We start from the raw sequence: 19,943 nt of genomic DNA, 5'->3' as shown, positions 1-19,943 counted from the left end.
AGTCTAGGGGAACAACAGAGGCCTCAGGGCAGTGTGGGGAGAGGCCCGCACATGGGGAATCGGAGAAGGCATAAGGCACTTCGAGCATGACCTTATAGGGCGGCTTGACCTTATAGGGCGGCTTGACCTTGTAGGTGGCTTGGTAAGAGCTGGTGATGTGGATAGAGAGGTGACAGGTATGACATTCTAGGAGGGGATAGCATGAGACACTGACCTGGGGGTGGGGACCCTGGGAAGTTAGGAAAGCGCCCCCCACCATTGGTGAGGGGAAGGGAGATAGGTCAGGGCCACAAGGGTGCATCTTCTGTCCTCCTGGGAGCTCTGCAGTCCCAGGCTCCTCCTCCCCTGCTGTCCCAGCTACCGATGGCTCCTCTTCTCCCTCCCATCAGTGAGGCCTCACCTCGCTCTGAGGTGAGCCTCATATACATTCATTTATTCACGATGACTCATCTAGTCTTAAGGAACTTTAGCTGTCCTAAGGTAAAAGGCACAGATACAGCATGCTAAAGATGAGGATGAAAGATTAACAGCCCAGGGAGAGTGAAAGCAAATTCTCTCAGGCACTTGGGCTGAGGATGTTGAATTCCATTCTCAAGTTTGGTGGGAGCTTCCTGGCAGCCTCGTTGCAAAGGGCAAGTGACACAGCAGACAGCCGGTCTGGATGGAAAGCAAGGGCTTTCATTCAGAGAGCTGTGGTCTTTCCTAACATGAAATTCCTTTGGAGGAATTTGTCACATGGGAGATGGGGGTGAGTTCTGGGCAGATAGTAAATGGGTTGGAGACCAGACTCAAGCCTCCCTGAGAGTCAAAGTGTTAGTCACTCAGTCGTGTCCGACTCTTTGCAACCCCATGGATTGTAACCCACCAGGCTCCTGTGTCCATGGAATTCTCCAGGCAAGAATACTGGAGTGGGTAGTCATTCCCTTCTCCAGGGGATCTTCCCGACCGAGGGATCAAATTCAGGTCTTCTGTGTTGCAGGCAGATTCTTTACCATCTGAGCCACCAGGGAACCTATGGTCAAAGCCTAGTGCCCTGTGAGAGCCTGGGGACGAGGTGCCTTTATTTTTCTTGCCTGTGAAATCGGGGCGAGGGGTGGTGGTGGCAGTAGATCTTATCTCAAAGGGTTGTTGTGAGGCTTAAAATAGTTAAAGCTTGTAAAGCACTGGTTCATAAGCAGCACCATGGGAGAGTCTGCTAAGGACAGGAATGGGGTGGCAAGTGTGTGCCCCTGACTGCCTGGCCTCCTGGCCCTTTCCCCTCTCCCTTTCCCCTTGTTCTGACCCCTGGGCATCCTAACCCTATGTTGGCATGGGGCACATGGAGATGCCTAAGAGGTCCCAGCTTCAGGTAGGAGACATGGGATAGTAATTACAACTACTTTAAGAGATGTGTGTGCCTGGAACCATGTGGTATTGGGGTGAGGACTTACCCCTCAAAATCTATTAGCTGATGCTGGACATTTCTTTGGTTCTTTGTAAAGTGACATGAAAACGAAACCTCAGCCCTTTCCTTCCAAGCTTTATCTCAGGCACCCAGAGAGGAGGCCTAAAGGAAGGCTTCTCAGAGGAGGTGACCCCTGATCCGGGTATTGAGGGGTGGGGAGTAGGCATTTTCTAGGCAAAGGCAGAGAGAAGGTCTTCCTGGTAGAGAAAACAGAATATGCAAATGGGATCTGTTCTCTGTGTGGCTGGACTCTGGAGTTGGGTGATCAGTCTGGGAGGGGTCCACAGGGCTGGACCCCAGCAGCTGGGGCCTCACACCTGGCCTCAGAGGTGCTCAGTGAGAGCTTGTCTCTTTAATAAACCAGCATCATTTAATTAGACTCTGTTGGTGTGATTGTGGCGCAGCTCAGAAGGAAACCCTTGTCTGGAGTAGAGAAACATTAGGAGCCCGTGATTAACACAGTTTACTTTTCAGCAATTAACACGAACATCCTCAGATTCCATTCATGCAGGTCTTCTGAGGGTTCTCAGAGATACTTCCTTTCTAGGGCAAGAACATGTTGGAGCCTTATCTTACCCATAACATGAGCTAAAGGTGGTCTCTGGCCTATAGATAGACTTTGAAATCTGCAATATTTTTCTCCCACTGGAGCTGTGGGAGGGGGGTGGCTGGGTCTGCAGGAGGTTTCTGGGGGGCCCAGTCTTGCATGATTCCTATGTTCATGCCTTTCTGGGGCCAGGGCTCGTGCTGACCCAAGGAAGCAGATCTGGATTACTCCAGCCATGCCCCTGCTCTCCAGGACTTCCCAGACTGGCAGAGACAGTGACAGGGATACACCAGTTAGACTCACGCTGTAAGACTGAATCCCTGTCTGTCTGAAGGAATTCAGGCAGGCTTCATGAAGGAGGTAGCATTATTGATGTAACTTCCTTTTCTCCCTCTCTCCATTCATCTGTGGGATGGTACTGACCATACACAGGTGTAGAAGCTGTGTGCAGAGACCCTGGGGCCAGCCTACTAGGCTTGACCCCAGTCCTACCACTATTAGCGATGTGGTCCTGGGCAAGGACTTCACCTCTCAGGATATCTGTTTAATCACCTGAAGAATGGGGGTAAAAGAGAGTCCGTAGATCATTGTGTGCAGCCATGACTAAGGAATGCTTGAAATCGGACCGCTCATAGGAAGGGCGTCATGCTCAGTCACTTCAGTCCTGTCTGACTCTTTGCGACCTCATGGACTATAACTCGTCAGGCTCCTTGATCCATGGGATTCTCCAGGCAAGAGTACTGGAGTGGGCTGCCTTCTCCTAACCAGGGGAACTCCCTGACCCAGATATCGAACCCGCGTCTCCTGTGGCTCCTGCACTGCAGGCGGATTCTTTACCACTGAGCCATAGGGGCCACCAGTAAGGGCTTCACACGTGTTATATTATTGTCTTGTGCCCTGTGCTGGACCCAGCCGGCCCTCCAGGAGGTGGGACGGGGGGTGGCTGACACGGACGCAGAGCCTGCCCTGACCCTTAGGCTGGCCCTTTGCCTGGAGCCTGCCGTGCCCCCTCCTCGGACCCTGCTCAGCCCCACCCACTGTCCCCACAGGTGGGCAACCTGGGCCTCCTCTTCATGCTGCTCTTCTTCATCTACGCCGCCCTGGGAGTGGAGCTCTTCGGGAAGCTGGGTGCGTGATGCTGAAGCCGGCCTGGGGGGTGGGCTATGGAACAGGTCTGGTAGTGGAGGGAGGGTCCCGGCAGGGTGGGGAGGCCTGAGACACCCTCTCCCAAACAGACTGTCATGCCACGGTCTCTGTGATGGGGAAATGTTCCCACAGCGAGCCTTTGGGGGCTGGATGGGTGACCCTCTGCCATCCATATCCCCCTCCCAGTGTGAATAGAGGCTTTGGAGAGATGCTCGCCTGGGTCCATGGGCACTCCCATACCTGTGCAGTGGACCCCCCACTTGGAGCCCCCCTAGCTGTCTGACCTCTCAGGGATGCCCCTTCCAGTCCCACCTGCCAGTGCCCATCCCCAGTCAGTGCTACCCCAGTAGGCAGAGTGGAGAGGGCCCAGACTGAGGGCAACGCAGCCCACATCCAGGCAGCCCTGCACAGGGCCAGCTCCAGCAAGCCGGGCTCCTCCGGGCATGAGCCCTTACCTACCTTAGCCCAGCTTCTCCCTCAGAAATTGATATCTGGGTGGAGCAAGGAGCCAGGCTCACCTGAGTTTGAGTCTCCACCAGCGTGCCCCCTCTCTGAGCCTCAGTCTCTCCATCTGTGGGTGTGCACAGTCCGCACACGCCTCTGAGGTTGTCTGAGATGAGGCTGAGAGGCAGCAGCACAGGGTAGGCCCTGCAGGGGACTCTGCAGCGGGCCAGGCTGACCCCACTCTCCTTCCAGTCTGCAACGACGAGAACCCTTGTGAGGGCATGAGCCGGCACGCCACCTTCGAGAATTTCGGCATGGCCTTTCTCACGCTCTTCCAGGTCTCCACTGGCGACAACTGGAACGGGATCATGAAGGTACACGTGGTGGGCAGGGGAGGGAGAGTCAGGCTGGATTCTGCCTGCCCAGTGGCCTGTTGCACACGGAGGGTGTGCAGGGCACAGAGACGCGTGGGGACCACCCACGGCCCTGGGGCACAGCAAGGTGGACGTGAGGCCAGAATGGGTTTTCTGTCCGCCCTGAATGCTGCGCTGGGATCAGACCTCAGAATCTAGGGGACAGGACTCTGCCCGGGGCCAGAGGGGGTGCTGGGGGCCCGAGCCCAGGGACTCCAGACACCACTGTTCTGATGCTGAAGCCAGCCTGGGGGGTGGGCTATGGAACAGGTCTGGTAGTGGAGGGAGGGTCCCGGCAGGGTGGGGAGGCCTGAGACACCCTCCCCCCAAACAGACTGTTCCTTAGCTTGGGCTTCACTGTCCATCACCCAGCACCGGTTCCCTGGCTCTGGCCTGCAGTTCAGCCTGGGCTGGGTGGAGAGGGGCCTCATGAGGACAGAGATGAGGCCTGTGTCCCAGACCCCCGGGCCTCATGGCTAGCTCCCTGCTGCATCCCTCTCTCCCCCGTCCCCGGTGCAGGACACACTGCGGGACTGCACGCACGACGAGCGCAGCTGCCTGAGCAGCCTGCAGTTCGTGTCACCGCTGTACTTCGTCAGCTTCGTGCTCACGGCCCAGTTCGTGCTCATCAACGTGGTGGTGGCCGTGCTCATGAAGCACCTGGACGACAGCAACAAGGAGGCCCAGGAGGACGCCGAGATGGACGCCGAGCTGGAGCTGGAGCTGGCCCACGGCCTGGGCCCCAGCCCGCGGCCACCTGCCAGTGCCCTGGGGGCGTCCGTGCCCGCCCACGGGCCGGGAGGGGCGGCCAGCGAGGGTGACCCCGAGGGCCGCCTGCGCCGAAGCTGCTACTCACCAGCCCAGGTGGGCGGGGCCCAGAGAGGACAGCAGGGTCGCCGAGGGCTGGGAGGGCAGCTGGGCTGGCGGGGGGGCTTGGGCAGAGAGCTCAGTCATTCCGGGCCCCGCTTGCTCAGCTCCGTTTCAGGGGCGACCCTGTGATGCGGGGTCGGGCCCAGGCCACGGGCGGAGAACCAGGAAGGCAGCCCGTACCCGCCCACCCAGCCATCCCGAGCCGGCCGATAATCCCACCTGTCCCCACCCCGTCCCCGTCCGCCTAGGAGAACCTGTGGCTGGACAGCGTCTCTTTAATCATCAAGGACTCCTTGGAGGGGGAGCTGACCATCATCGACAACCTGTCCGGGTCCATCTTCTACCACTACTCCTCGCCGGCCGGCTGCGAGAAATGTCACCACGACAAGCAGGAGGTAATGGCAGCACCCCCAAGGGAGCTGGGGCCTCGGGGTTGGGGGGTGGCTCCAGTCCTGGTGGAGGGCCAGCCTGAGGGGCGAGCCACTCTGGGTGGAAGCCCGCCAGGGCCTACTAGATCAAGGCTGGTCCCAGGGGGCTGTGGTGGACAGGCCTCCTCCCTGAGCCCAGCCTGGCCTGATCCTCTGCTCGGTCCAGGCCTGTGCTGTGGCCTCAGGAGCTGCGAGGCCCTGCTCTGAGCCTGTACACAGCAGGTGCTCAGAAAGGGCGGCTGCCCACCATGGTGGTGAGCTGCGGGCGCCAGCAGGAAGCCCAGGCGTCACCTCTGGTGCAGTGTGCCTTTTCTGTGACGGGGTGAAGGGGTTTCTGTGTTTCTGTGAAGGGGTCACCCAGGACCATCGTCCCAGAGCTCAAGGCCTGAGCACCCCGGAGCCTCTTCCCAGGGCCCCTGTCCTGGTTCCAGGGCTCAGCCCCGCCCTCTGCAGGTGGGGTTTCCCTGATGGGCACCGCAGGGCATCTGTGGCCTTGGGCCTGTCTTGTGCAGGCTCAGGAGGGCCCTGTCCCCTCTCCCCAGCCACGTGGGGCCCTGAGCACCTCCCTAGGAGTGGCCAGCCCCCAGGGATCCCCTTTAGCCTGAGGTGACTTCAGACTCCCCAAGGTCCTAGGGGCTCACAAGCACCCCCAGCCCATGAGGGCAGCCTGCACAGGGCTACAGGTGAGTCAGACCCAGAAGCCTTGAAGGGCACTTGGTCTGCGTGGACCAGCTTTGGTTCACAGCCCTCAGCAGCTCACCTGCCCGCTGGCCCAGCTTAGACCCGGCACTCTGCCGTCTGTGACATCCTCGGGTCATCTCCCGTTCCCAGCCCAGGCTAGGTCCCTGCACAGGATGGACGTGCCATCTGTGCTCAGATCTCTTGCCCTCTCTGACCACTGCCCTGTGTCTCTCTGGAGGACCCCTGCCCCAGGGGTGACCCGAGGTGGCCCGCTCTCTCTGCAGGTGCAGCTGGCCGAGACGGAGGCCTTCTCCCTGAACTCAGACAGGTCCTCGTCCATCCTGCTTGGCGATGACCTGAGTCTGGAGGACCCTGCAGCCTGCCCTGTCGGCCCCAGGGACGGCAAGGTGAACACCCAGTGGGCTCCTGGGCAGGCAGATCTGAACTTGCAGCCTGGCCTCTGCCTGCCATGCTGGGACACTGCCCCTTCCTGGCGCACCATTTAAGTGGTACCTGCTGCATGCTGGGCCCTCATCTCCTGTTGGTCAGATGAGGGCTGGGGACAGAGAGGTGGAGTGATTTACCTGAAGTCACACAGCAACAAGCCAGAGCTCCAATCACAGCATCCAAGTGGCCCTGGCCACTCACTGTAGCTTTGGATGTTTTTGCTCCACTGGGAGTTGTCCCTGGTGGGCACACTTTACAGGGGGACCAGGGGAGGCTGGAGAGTCTAAACAGGTGCAGGCACCTACTGCATGCCCTTCTGTCTGCACTCAGGGGGCCCGTCCCCCAGCTCTGTGCGTTAGGGATGATGTGACTCCATTCCACAGGCCAGGGCATGAGGGCTCTGAGAGGTGAGGTGGCTTGTCCTGTTGCACAGCTGGGCACGGTCCCCAACCTCTGCCCTCAAGGTGGTCAGTCTAGGGGAGGCCAGGAGAGCTGGAAGGGCCGCTCTGTTGATCCTGCAGACTCAGGGAGGGGAGGTCTGCCACCGGGCTTGTGACCTTGAGGCAGAGTCGTTCTTTTTTTTCTTTTTTAAAGTATATATTTCTTTATTTGGATTCCCTGGTGACTCAGATGGTAAAGAGTCTGCCTGCAATGTGGGAGACCCAGGTTCAATCCCCAGGTTGGGACGATCCCCTGGAGAAGGAAATGGCAACCCACTCCAGTATTCTTGCTTGGAGAATTCCACGGACGGAGGAGCCTGGTGGGCTCCAGTCCATGGGGTCGCAAGGAGTGGGACACTTGGGTCTTAGCTGTGGCATTCAGGGTCTTCACTGCATCGTGTGTGGTCTTTTGTTGCGGCACACGGACTCTTGTTGTGCGTGGTCCCAGTAGTTGCATCGGGGGTCTTAATTGCTCCGAGGCATTCTAGTCGTGCTTGCCCAGGCTGGGGGAGGTGCGAGAGCCCCCGGCCCAAGGTGGGTACGCAGTGGGCCTCCGCTAAGAGAGTCTCTGTCCCCCTGACCCCTGGCACAACCTGGATTTGGCACCACCGCCCCCAGGGCTGTCCTCCATCAGCTCCAGGAAGGTGGGGATGGGGGGTGGGTCTTGCCGACCCCTTCTGTCCTCCTCTGACAGCTGACAGCCCTTGTCCCCCGCGGCCCCCAGCCCCTTCCTGCATCTCCTGCACCGCTGCACTATTTTCCCACACAGGATGTTGGGGTGCACAGTTTCTAGGGTCTGGTGGGTGTTAGGTGAGTGCTGTTTTATTAGGACTCAAATAATAGTTCATAGGGGGCTCATCTACCTTGGAGGGGGCATAGAGGCAGCTTTTGAGACACATACTGTTCAGAGGTAACCTTGGGCTGCAGGGTTGAAGAAGGGCAGGGCTCAGGGAGTGCCAGGAAGGAGAGCTGGTTGCCAGAAGGAGTGGTTCCTCTCTCATTTATGGATGTGGAAACTGAGGCTCAGCCACGGAAAGGGACCTGCCCAGGGCCACGCTCACAAGGAGGCTTTGAAGCTGCTTGGTCTGTCTTCTGGTGCCTTCACTAGCCTAGGCTTGGCCTTTTTGCTGGCCAGGGTCTGTACCACTTGGCTACAGAGACAAAGAAGAGCCTCAAGAGTCTCAGGGTCACAAGGGGAATGAGTGGGGAAATTGCTACCTGCCTGGGACATCAGAGAGGGCTTCCCGGAGGTGGGGTCCTTTTACCTCCAGAAAGTTTTGGAAGATGATTATTGCTGGCCAGGGGAAGGAGGGGAGGAGAAGGCCGTCCCAGGCAGTGAGAGCAGTGAAGCAAAGGGGTGTAGAGCAGGGGCATGAAGGCAGCTATGGTGGGCTGTTCCCCCCTCCACCATCCTGCCCCTTCTACCTCCCTTTTCCTGTAGGGCGAGCCTGACCCGCCTGAGCCCATGCGGGTAGGGGACCTGGGCGAATGCTTCTTTCCCTTACCCAACACGGCCGTCTCATCGGGTCCGGAGAACTTCCTGTGCGAGATGGAGGCCATCCCATTCAACCCCGTCCAGTCCTGGCTGAAACACGAGAGCAGCCAAGGTAAGAGTGGGAGCCCCGCCAGCTCCCATGGCCCTGATCTCGGGTGTTGGCTTCAGAGGGAGCTGGCTGAGATTTTTCCTGAGTAATTTTGCCTAGACTATTACATCGAGTCCAGAAAGAACCAGATGGTTAATTGACAATAAAAGATAGGAATCTCAGGCCTGATAGAACAATGACAAAAGACCAGGAGCCAAATAATACAGAGAGATGAGGTCATAATTATACCAAAAATCTGGGCTAATGGATGATTCATACTGAGTGTCCTGGGAGCTGTGGTGAAAAAGGAAACAGGTTGGCACACACAGCTCTCATCAAGCAGAAGGCAAGCTGCCTAATTATTGAAGCGTTTTTCTAGAGCTGAATTTGAGAGGGGTTTATCCCACAAGATCGTCATACAAGGTGATGTTGAACAGCAGATGCCTGTGGTCCTCAATAGCTCTTTCATACAAAGCCCTACCCTCAGTGTCCTCTGTTTGCACTTTGGGCTTGTGGCTGGGCTCTGGGCTTGAGGACAGAGGACTCAATTGACTGGTCCATCACAGGTTCACCTTCACCTCCAGTCTCTCTGGAAGGTGATGGGATCTGGCTTCATAGTCCCAGCTGGGGAAGGGGGGCAGAAAGATGAACTCGTCGGAAGAGGGGCCCTGAGATCCTGAGCCCACCCCACGTACTCTTCTGGGAGGAGGCTTGGCCTTGAGCACCTTCCAGGAGCTAAAGGTGGAGTGACTCTTTCAAGGACTTTCCTAAAGCTGATGGCCTCTGGCCTGGATATGATGGCTGAGGTGCCAAGACCCCAGACCTCCTGAATCAAAAGTTAGGGCACAGGACCGAAGAGCCATTCTGATCAGATGAAGTCCCATCTTCTTTACCTAACCTTTCATTAGCATTTTTCCTTAAATAAGATGACAAAGATGAGGAATCCCCCTTACCTGGGGACATTCGAGCTTCCATCCTCATCCTGGAAGCCACTGAGGGGACCATGGGCAGAAGTTGCTGCCCCCCACCTGCAGAACTGCCCTCATCTCCACCTCACCTTCTCTTTGCCCCCTCCATCCCCAGCACTCTGTCTGCTCTGCTGTCCAGCGTGGTGCCCACCTGTGTGCTGTCCTTGGGTGGGGGGCCCCCAGGCCTGGCCATGCCCTGAGGGTGTCACTGGGGAGTGAGTGTCTTAGTGAGCGCTGCTGTTCATGGGGCTTGAGCTCCATAGCTGCCTCTTGCTCTTACAGCCACGTCTGCACTCCTCGAGGTGGGCAGCCGGTCCCCATTTAAAGAGGAAGGAACCTGGGGGGCCTTGAGCCTGGGTCTGTTTGGCTCCAGAAACTGCCATCACCCAGTGCCCGTCCTCCCAGGGCTCACAAGGCAGGCTCAGTGTTTCTTGCTCTCACAATGGACTCTGAGGCTCAGAGAGGGAGGCTCGCCTGTGGAGTCACAGCCAATTTGTCAGGGGGCCCTTCCTGCCAGCCCACCTTCAGGGGCCCGCCAGCCTGAGCCTGCTCCCCTGTCCCTCTCCTCCCTCCCCAGCAGCGCCTCAGAGCCCCTTCTCCCCAGATGCCTCCAGCCCGCTCCTGCCCATGCCGGCGGAGTTCTTCCACCCTGCCGTGGCCGCCAGCCAGGAAGGGCAGGAGAAGGGCGCCAGAGCCGGGACCCTCCCCAAGATCGCCCTGCAGGGCTCCTGGGCCTCCCTGCGGTCGCCGAGCGTCAACTGCACCCTCCTTCGACAGGTACGGTCCCTCCTGGCTCTGAGAGCTCTCCTGTCAGGGGACATGTGAGGGGGATCTTGAAATCCAAGGTGAGGGAGGAGGGAACAGGCCCAACCAAAGGCACCAGGCAGGGTGGTTCCAGGGACACTTGGGAAAGAGGGGCATAGTGGTGAGACTGGAGGGAGGAGGTGACACTAGAGGCTGATGAAGTGGACAGGGCTGGGTCCTAGAGCATCTGGGGACAGCAGAGTGTGGGGAGTGCCCAGGTTGGGGGCCCTGGAGGAAGACCTGGGCTCTAGCTTGAGGGGACAGGGAGGAGGGGGGTGTTGGGAGTCATTGCAGGGTGTGGGGGTGGGGTGAAGGGGTTGGCGTGTGATTGCTAGGAATGGAGGTCTCGGTCTGTGGGGCCGCCTGTATTGCATTGGCCAGGGCTACCACCTGGGCACCCCTCAGGGCACAGAGCAGAAGGGTCTGCAGACCTGACATCCCTGGTCAGGGGGTGTGGATGGGGGGCAGCGGGGGCGGGGGAGGGGACCAGGTCTCAGGGAGAGGCACAGTGAGAGGCATAGTCAGCCCAGGGCTCTTGCAATTACTTGTTCGCCCAGTGACTGTTGACCCCAGCTACCCGCCAGGCTACAGCTGGCTGCAGGGTGAAAAAATCCCTGCCTTCCAGGGAGGGGAGGGTTTACCGTTTAGTGTGTATCAGGGATGTGCCAGGAGAGATGATCAGAATAAATGCAGGGAAAGTATAGTTTGTTTGGCAGTGATGTGGGCCAGGAGGAATGCTGCGGGGGAGAGGGGAGGGAGCTGGCGGGGGAGTGGGGTGCTGACAGTTCAGGTGGAGGGACTGGGAGGGCTGTGAGTGGCGACACAGGTGTATCAGGGAAGAGCTTTCCAGCCAGAGGTGGGGGTGGGGGTGCGGGGTGGGGTGGGAGGAGCCAGGCGAGTAAGGGGGGAGGGAGGTCAAGAGGAATGGGGTGGGGCCCAAGAGCTTTTCCTCCCAGTGAACTTGGATCCCCCTCTGCTAGGTGCCTGACTGGGGTCTAAGCAGGATGACGCTGGTGGCACCCTGAGGGCCAGGCAGTGGGGTGGGGTGGGGCCCAGTCGCAGGCTACTGCAGGGACCACCAGGAGGGCCACCCTGCAGCTCAGACAGCGGGAAAGCCTCGCCAGGCCCGGTGTGTTCCTGAGGGGTCGGAGGGGCTTGGAGGGGTGCCCATCGGGGGAGGGGAACACCGGGCAGCACCCCCATCCCCTGTGGCCCTCCCCGCAGGCCACGGGGAGCGACACGTCGCTGGAGGTCAGCCGCAGCAGCTCGGCGGGCAGCCTGCAGACCACGCTGGAGGACAGCCTGACCCTGAGCGACAGCCCGCGGCGAGGGCTGGGGCTGCCCGCTTCCGTCCCGGGGCCCCGCGCCGGCCCGTCGCCCGCTGCGCGCCGCCGCCCGAGCCCGCGGGGCCGGGGCACGTTCAGCCTGCGCGGGCTGCGGGCGCACCAGCGCAGCCACAGCAGCGGGGGCTCCACCAGCCCGGGCTGCACGCGGCACGACTCCATGGACCCCTCGGACGAGGAGGGCGCGGGCGGCCGGGCCGGCGGGGGCTGCGGGGGCGCGGGCAGCGAGCACTCGGAGACCCTCAGCAGCCTCTCGCTCACCTCCCTCTTCGGGCCGCCGCCCCCGCCGCCCGGCCTCCCGCCCGCGCGCCGGTTCAGCAGCGCCAGCAGCCTGGCCGCCGGGCCCGGCCGCCCCCGCGCCGCCGCCGCCCCTGGGCCCCGCGGCCTGGCCCGCAGCCCCTCCTGGGCCGCCGCCGATCGCTGCAAGGACCCGCCGCGCCCGGCCGAGCCGGCCGCTCCCCGGGACCCCGAGGCGCCCGAGCCACAGCCCCCGCCGCCGCCGCCGCCGCCGCTGGGGGAGCCGCCGTCCGGGGACGCCGCGAGCCAGGGGAGGAGATGAGGGCCGCCGCCCGCCCGCCCCGTTTCACTTCTTTACCTCAGGAGCCAGGGGCAGACAGCAATACTTCGTCCAGTCCACCACCTGGACCTGGGCGCCGCGCCGGGGGGCCGCCGTCGGGGCGGGAGGAGCAGGCCCCCCCACGTCCGCCCGGTAGCCGAGGCTCAGAAGGGCCCAACGGTGGTCCTGCCCGTGCGTATACGTGTATACATATGCATATACATAGAGAGAGACAGACATATATATTTATTTTTTCTACCGAGAGCTTATGACTTCCAGAAAGTGCTAAAGTTGAGCATAGCCGGTGGGGGCCCACTCCGGGGTACTGGCCGCTGGAATTTCTGGTGTCTCCCTCCCAGGTTGAGAGTGGCTTGGAGAGGGCTCTCAGGCCTCTGAGGGTCCCCACCGTGGCCGGGGAGACAGGCCCAGAAGAAGAGGTGGAATTCAGGGTGCATTTTTTTTTTCCTTTAAAGAAGAAACGCTGCTAAGATCCCGCCCCTCTACATGTTGGGGTGTCTGTCTTGTTCCTGACCGTCTAGTTCTGACAGTCCTTCATAGATGCCCCAGAGCACACAAACTCTCTTAGTCAACCAGTTAGATGTCTTTCTTTAGAAAAACCAGGGGTGAGTCCTGGTATTACTTTAAGGACAGCGGTGGGGGTGGAAAGTGGCTCCACGACTGGGCAGGGTGGGGGGGCCTCACATTTAGGTGAGGTTTCAGGGGCTTTTGCCCCCAAGGAGCTGAGAGCAGCAGGGCTGCAGGAAGGAGAGGGACAGTGGAGGAATTAAGCAGATGAGATGTTTGGAGGTCAAGGGAACCCTCCTGGTCTATGCTGGTCGTGCTGCCCCCCAGGGCTCCTGGGTTCTGACCATCAGTGGCCGGTTACTTATTGCCTTTTACCCCCAGCCCGGGGTGGACCCTGAGCCACGGCTATTGCTGGAGGTTGTACACACCCCTCCACTCCCTGTCCCCTGACCAACTCTGCTCCCTGCCCCCATCCTCCATGGAGTTCAGGGTAAAATAGATCTGACAGGACCCTAAGTAGGGGTGGGGGTAGCTGCCTGGGCCCTGGGATCAGCCCTGGGCCCTACACCTTCCCACGCCCGCCTGGCACCTGGAGACCCACATCCCCACATCCTCTCTCCCTGCTGCCTGCCTCTGAGTCTCTGTTTTATTCCCCTTCCCAGCTTTCCCAAAGCTGCAATACTTCTCAAATGGGTTCCCAGACGGGTATTTATTTGAATAGTCTTAGATTTATCAGATGGGTATTTATTTGAATAGTTGTGCATTTATTTCAGTACTTATTAGAAAAAAAAAACCCAGTACATTGGACCCATGACATCACAGACATAGTGCTCAGATCAGGGCTGGGTTTTGAGCAGTGAATGGACTTGAAGTCATTTTGAGGAAGAAGGCTGGGTCATAGCGATGCAGTGATCTGCAGACACGCAGAGGTTGTGGGGTGGGAAATGCCGAAAGCTGGGGACTCACAGCCCTTCAGCAATAACCAGGCCCTCGGCCAGTGTGAGAGCCTCTCAAAGGCTTCGGCTGGCCCCGCTGAGGGGCCCTTGACCTTGTTCCCCAAACCTGACCTTAAAGAGTTTGGCTTTGGGCTGGGCAGACGGGTTCGGGAGAAGGGTCTTCTTGACAGGCTCTGGGTCTTCTAGGTGGCAGAGGGACCCCTGGGGTCTGGGCATCGTGCAAAGGGAGGAGGTAATGTGGCCTGCAAAGCCTTTCCCCAAGAGCTGGTAGGGGGAAGGGTTGTTTGGTCCACTTCACACCTGAGGAAGCCAAGGTCCACCCCAGGGGGTGAAGGGGCCACCCCAGGACCCTCAGAACCCGGGGAGCAAAGAGGCGGGGGCGCTGTGGGCGGCCAGCCCCCGAGTACCTGAAATGTGAAACAGGGACCCTGTGTTTCAAAGCAGGTGGATTCAGAAAGTCACAGCCGGGCTGCAGACCTCTCTGCTGGCAGTGGGGGAGTTGGGCCATCTTGGTGGTCAGTCCTGGACTTGCCCCTGAGCCTCTGGAGCCTCCCTCTCCTCACCTGAAAGTGTGATGGTGGGCAGTCCTCTTTGAGGGGTCGCTGTGAGGCCACACAAGGCGGTACCTACACGCTCTGCACTCTCTCAGGTGGCAGCTTCCAGGGGAGGGGTTGGCTGGGCCTGGGGTCATGTCCCCTCCTGCCCCCCAGGGGCCCATTGGCTGGAGGCGGAGGCTGGGCCCTAGTCCTGAGCTGCTTGCTCCAGAGAGCCTTGCACTGGCTGCCCTGGCCATGCTGGTGGTTTCATCACGGGGGTGCTTGCTTGTCTGGGGAAAAAGAGGGCGCGGGTAGCCTGCTGGGCTGTGCCTCACCCTCCCTCCGTGAGCCACGCTGGCCCCAGCGATCGAGGTGGAGGGGAGGCCGCACACACAGTAGCTGTGCCCGACAGCGTGTTCCTGGAGGGACGTGTGTGCCAGGGGCTGGAGGATGGCTAGTGGGGCCTGGGAGGCCCGTGTGGAGGGTGGGTGGGGTTCAGGGGATGGCGTCTGACTCCGGTCAGCAGCTCCCGTTTTCTGGGCTCAGGTGTTGTCGGGAGGCCCTGAGCCGCGCGCACTGCTGCTCCACGCGCAGACCAGGGAACTGACTTTCCTGATGTCCCCAGGTTATCAGGGGCTGGGCAGGGAACACATCTTGGCTGTGTCTGACATAAAGCCATCCTTTTACTGGGATCTGTGTGACCTCAGAACAAGCAGACACGTGGGAAGAGTGATCCAGCCGTCACCTGAGTGATGGTGGGAGATCTGGTCAGAGCGGGATGTGTCTCAGAGCTGAACACAGAAGATAGAAGCTTTGCCCGAGGGAGTCGTGAGAGATGGGCTTGTTCCTGGAGGGCCTCAAATGCTGAACCCAGGCACTTGGTCCTGTTCCTGGGAGTTACAGGTGATAGGGGACCAGGGAAGCTGTGGTTGGCTGGCCAGGAGAAGCCCAAATGGCTAAGGGTTGGGTGATTAGCCCCTTTGCCCTCTCCGATCCTGCGGCCTGTCTATCACAAAAGCACAAACCTACCCTAACCCACGTGGCCTGGCCCTGAGGAGAGTGGGGACCCTGGTGCTGGACACCCCAAGCTGTGTGTTTGCAGATCTCTGCAGGATGGTGGCTGGCATGCACCTCAACACCTATACAAAGGGACCCAAGACCAGATGGGACATGGCCTGCCCTGGCCAAACCCTTTTCCTGTCTCCTGCCAGGCCTTCTCCTGCACCAGGCAGCCCCCTAAAAGTGGACCAAATGTGCACAGTATCAGCCTGTCTGCCTGTCTTCCCCCCACAAATCTTCCCACTGGAGCTTTCTGTTTCCAGGGCCACCTCTGGCCCCCTTTGCTGCGCTGTGTAAGGGCTTGGGGTCTTAGAAACCGCTGTTTAGCCCAGATACACATACTCTTTTTTGTCTTTGTGCAATAATCAGTGTTCCTGGCGGAGCCTGGGCTGAGCCAGGGTTTGAGGAGGAGACAGAGGCTGCCTCCTCCTGGAAGCCCTCCACCCAGCCCTGCTGCCGTGACTACCGCACTCCCAGTCGCTGTACAGTTTCTATGGTGTGAATACACTTCCCTCCTAGTTGCTGATGGCGCTGGTACCTACTGGCCCAGACGGCCTGGGGTAGAGCAAGCAAGTGGCAGCCGCCACCAGCGTTGTTTTGAATAAAACCCGAAGCCTATTTCAGAATTGTTCTGTGTGTCTGGGCTGTTCTTTCCCTAGTGGCATGGGTGTTGAACTGGGGGGTTTCCCGCTGGGGGGGTGGGTGGGCGTGGTGGTGGTGATGTGTTTATTATGCCCAGGCTGCGGGGCCTGGGGTGTCTGGGACCTAGAGACACCGATGGAAGTTTCTCTCCTGGTTTGGGCGTGGGTTGGGGGCTGCTGGGCTGGGGAGGAAGCAGAACCTGGCTCTTTAGTGAAGACGCTGGACTTGGGTGAGAGAGTAACAAGAGAGAAGTCATCTACCTACCTGGCACTGTTACCTAAAGTCATACTGTGGGTATTTTCAGGACTCTTGGTTCAGTTCAGTTCAGTTCAGTCGCTCAGTCGTGTCCGACTCTTTGCGACCCCATGAACCGCAGCATGCCAGGCTTCCCTGTCCATCACCAACTCCTGGAGCTTACTCAAACTCATGTCCATGGAGTCGGTGATGCCATCCAACATCTCATCCTCTGTCGTCCCCTTCTCCTCCTGCCTTCAATCGTTCCCAGCATCAGGGTCTTTTCCAATGAGTCAGTTCATCGCATCAGGTGACCAAAGTATTGGAGCTTCAGCTTCAGCATCAGTCCTTCCAATGAATATTCAGGACTGATTTCCTTTAGGATGGACTGGTTGGATCTCCTTGCTGTCCAAGGGACTCTCAAGAGTCTTTTCCAACACCACAGTTCACAAAGGACAAAAATCCAACTCAAATGAGTTTGAAAGAAAAAGCTGGAAGAGAGGAAAGGAAGGCAGGGAGAAAAGAGAGAAATAAGATGAAAGTAACTTAGTGGCTCAAGTAGCTAACAAGTCCAGAGGTAGAGTCAGCTTCAGATGCAGTTGGATCAAGGGCTCCAACTATGTTGCTAGGACGAAGTCTCTCTCTATCTCTTGTCTCTGCTTCCTTCTGAGTTTACCTCCCTCCTCTCTGAGTGGCCACCAGAAGCCCAGGCTTGGGGCCTATCTGCCCAGCCCCAGATGAAGGAGGGCGTCTCTCCCTGACAGTCTGGCAAAGTTCATGGACTCTCATAGGTTGACTGGGGTACGTGCCATGCTCTGATTGGCCAGGTCTGAACTCTGGGATCCAGGGATGGGGGTGACCCACCGGCATCATGGTCTGAGAGCAAGAAAGGGAGAAACTGTCAAGGAGAACCACTGTGTGCTTGTTGGAAGGAGGGGCTGAAGGCTGGATACGCAGAGAAACCTGGGCTGTCTCTCCTCCGGCTAAGCTGCGTGCGGCCTCATCCCTGGGAAGGGTGCTCTCATCACTGCCCCTCAGATCAGACCAGGGACCCAGAGAGGTCCAGAGGCTGAGCACCTGGGTGTCTACAAGCTGTGGGAGTGGAACAGCCAAGCAGTGGCTAGAGGCCTACATGGTCCCCACCAGCCTTATCTAGTCCCCCCACCCCCTTGGTGTGTGCTCTCTATACTTGAGGGCCAACTAGGGCTTGGCCTGGACAGGAGAGGGACCTGGGGACAACGTGGGTGACCTCCAGTGGTGTCCACTTCAGAGAACGGCAGAGAACAGGAAGACCTGGGGCCACCCCACAGACAGGCCTGTAACCCCGGCTTTCCCATCTGCTCTGAGACCCCTTCTGGTGGCCCCGGGGGGCTCTGGGTGGGGTGGTGGTGGTGTGGACAGAGACATCACTGCAGCCTTCCAGGTCTCTCTGCATGGCGCCCACGTGGACGCTTCCAGCCGCAGGCTTTGCTGCTCAGAGCACTAGGTCTTCCCTGCTTGAGGAGGGGGAGGCAGAGGGGGTCTCACCAGGAGCCCTTTCGAGGCCTGGGCGTCTGCCTCACCATAGATGAGGCATGGGGGCAGGGAGAGCGGCGACGGCTGGTGGGGGCTGCTGCACACACATTGGTGCATGAGGCCCCGCCCCCACTCCTGGACCGGCCTGCCTCCACCTGGGGAGGGGTCTGACCCCCATTTTTAGATGAGGAAACAGGCAGGGCAGGCCTTCCCCAGAGCAGGCAGGGCTCTGAGTCCCAGTGTACGTCCAGGCCCCAGCCTGAGCCTCGCTCGTTACCCGTGAGACTTGGTCCAGCTGCCCAGCCTCGGCTCTCATGGCCAAATCGTCCAGCAAGCCCTGACTCCCTGGGGAGACGCCTTGCTCCAGCCCCTCCTCTCCCAGCCCCCAGAGGCAGGCCTGCTGGACTCTTCCACAGGGCTTTTCAGACTCCACCTGTTTAAAACCTCTAGACGCCTGACCCCCAACACCCATCTCTCTCTGGAAGCCTGGGCCCCAGACTCCTCTCCTCCCCTACCAGGGGCCCCTGGCCTGACTGCCCACCTCACCCTTGCTTGCCTTCTGCTCCCCCACCCAGCTCCTTCTCACCACCTCCCAATCTTCCCTGCTGACCCCCCAGGGCACATTCCTTGGCCCCTTGGCTCACCTTGCAGGGCCCTTTGGAGGTGACTGTCCCTCCTCCTGGAACTCTGCTCCCTCCCAGCCCCCAGGCTGTCTCTGCCTCCTTCCCAAGCCTCATCAGCCTCTGTCACTCTGCAGACCACCCACGTGCTGCCAACCCCACGCCTCTTCCCCTGTGTCCTGTAAGAACAGCCCCTCCCCCACCTAGTGTCCCTTGTTCCCTTTCTCCCCTTCCCCTGGCTCTTGCTTACCACTTCAGCTTACCCGAATGCCACTTCCTCCAGGAAGCCTTCCCAGCTGCCCATGGCTTTGCTCTCCAGCTTCCACTTCTCCCTCCACACCAACTCTTTATCCCCGTGTCCTGTCTATCTCTTGAGTCCCCATCACACGGCACCAGTCCAACAATGGCAACCATGGTCCTTCCACCCAACCGAGAGCCTAGTGCCCAGCTAACCCCCTCCCTCATTTCTCCCCCGAGGAAACTGAGGCCCAGTGAGGTGGTATGACCTGTGCCAAGTCACACAAGGGGGCGGTGCCAGTGGTGACCATGGCCCGCCGGCCCCTTCCATACCTGCGGAGCAGCAGCCCTCTCAGCACCGAGGCCACTGCGGGCCCTAGAGAGCAGAGCCGTGCTTTGTTTTGCTCTCCCTTATGCGTTAATAATGGGATTAAAGGCAAGTTGCTGCCAAGGAGAGAGATTGAGAGAGAAAAAAAAAAGAACATTTTAAGAGAATGAAAAACTTCACCCATAAGCACTTTTTATTTAGACCTGAATTCATGAATTTTAACCAAATAAACACTGGCATGTTAGGTATTAATATATGGACGATTATGCAAAACCGCTATTATGGCTGTAATGAAAATTAGATTCTGACTCGGAGGTAGCGTTCCAGGAGGGAGGCGTCCTCCAGTTTCCTGCGCGGTGACCTCGGATTGCCGTTGTCATAGTAACAGGGTTGCTCTGGGAATCAGTGGATAGGAGACTGGTCCTGTGGGGAGGGGCCGCCAGAGGGCCCCGTTGGGCTGGTGCGGACCTGCAGGCCCCCGAATTCGGGCTGGGCCCCCACGGCTCTGTCCCCCGGGGCAGCTCGGAGACTCACGGGCGAGCGGACAGGTCACCAGTGGGAGGGGTGGGGTACGCACAGCGTCCCCACGTCACCCACGACTCTCTCACTCCCCTTCCTGATGGCTCTGCGCTTGCGTGTTTCAGTAGATGTTTGCTGAGCACCTACTATGCACCAGGTGACAGTTGCTGGGGATACAGTGCTGATGGGTCCCCGAGTTCAGGAGCCTGCTGTCTCAGATGGGGAGATAGAAAATAAACGCAAACACGTGAGTGGGGTTGTTCCAGAACCTGAAAGCGCCAGGACTGCTCTGGACCAGGGGCCCTGACAGAGGGTGACTGAGGGGAGGGGGCAAGGTCCTTCTGCCAGGGGAGACCTCTCTGGAGGGGAGTCCTTTGAGCCTGGAGGACAAGAGGTAGACAGCCATGCAAAGGCACTGGCCACCCCTCAGAGAGTCGGGCCGCCAGATCAAATCCAGGACGCACGGTTAAATTTGAATATCGAATAAATCATGAATAAATTTTAGTGTATGTCCCATACCATACTGGGGACATACTGACGCTGAAGCCCTATCTGTGGTTTGTCTGGACGTCAGATTCTTATTTGCTGATCTGCCAATCCTATCAGAGGGAGGAGGTAACTGACTTTCCCAGGTCGGATCTGGTCTGATCTTCTCCTG

The 19,943-nt window shown here is 59.2% G+C and overlaps 1 protein-coding gene across 1 annotated transcript in view; it reads left to right on the top strand.

Moving 5' to 3' along the window:
• CACNA1I (calcium voltage-gated channel subunit alpha1 I) overlaps positions 1-12,117 on the top strand; it is a 109,771-nt gene extending 97,654 nt beyond the window's left edge. Inside the window, exons 29-36 of the mRNA XM_055570410.1 lie at positions 3,041-3,119; positions 3,834-3,955; positions 4,514-4,858; positions 5,113-5,259; positions 6,258-6,380; positions 8,302-8,467; positions 9,992-10,188; positions 11,440-12,117. Of these exons, the coding sequence (XP_055426385.1) occupies positions 3,041-3,119; positions 3,834-3,955; positions 4,514-4,858; positions 5,113-5,259; positions 6,258-6,380; positions 8,302-8,467; positions 9,992-10,188; positions 11,440-12,117 (1,857 nt within the window). The remainder of the gene's footprint in view (positions 1-3,040; positions 3,120-3,833; positions 3,956-4,513; positions 4,859-5,112; positions 5,260-6,257; positions 6,381-8,301; positions 8,468-9,991; positions 10,189-11,439) is intronic.
• Positions 12,118-19,943: the final 7,826 nt, after the last annotated feature.

Source organism: Bubalus kerabau, chromosome 1, assembly GCF_029407905.1.
Source record: "Bubalus kerabau isolate K-KA32 ecotype Philippines breed swamp buffalo chromosome 1, PCC_UOA_SB_1v2, whole genome shotgun sequence".
NCBI lineage: Eukaryota > Metazoa > Chordata > Mammalia > Artiodactyla > Bovidae > Bubalus > Bubalus kerabau.
This window is presented reverse-complemented; position numbering and strand designations above follow the sequence as displayed.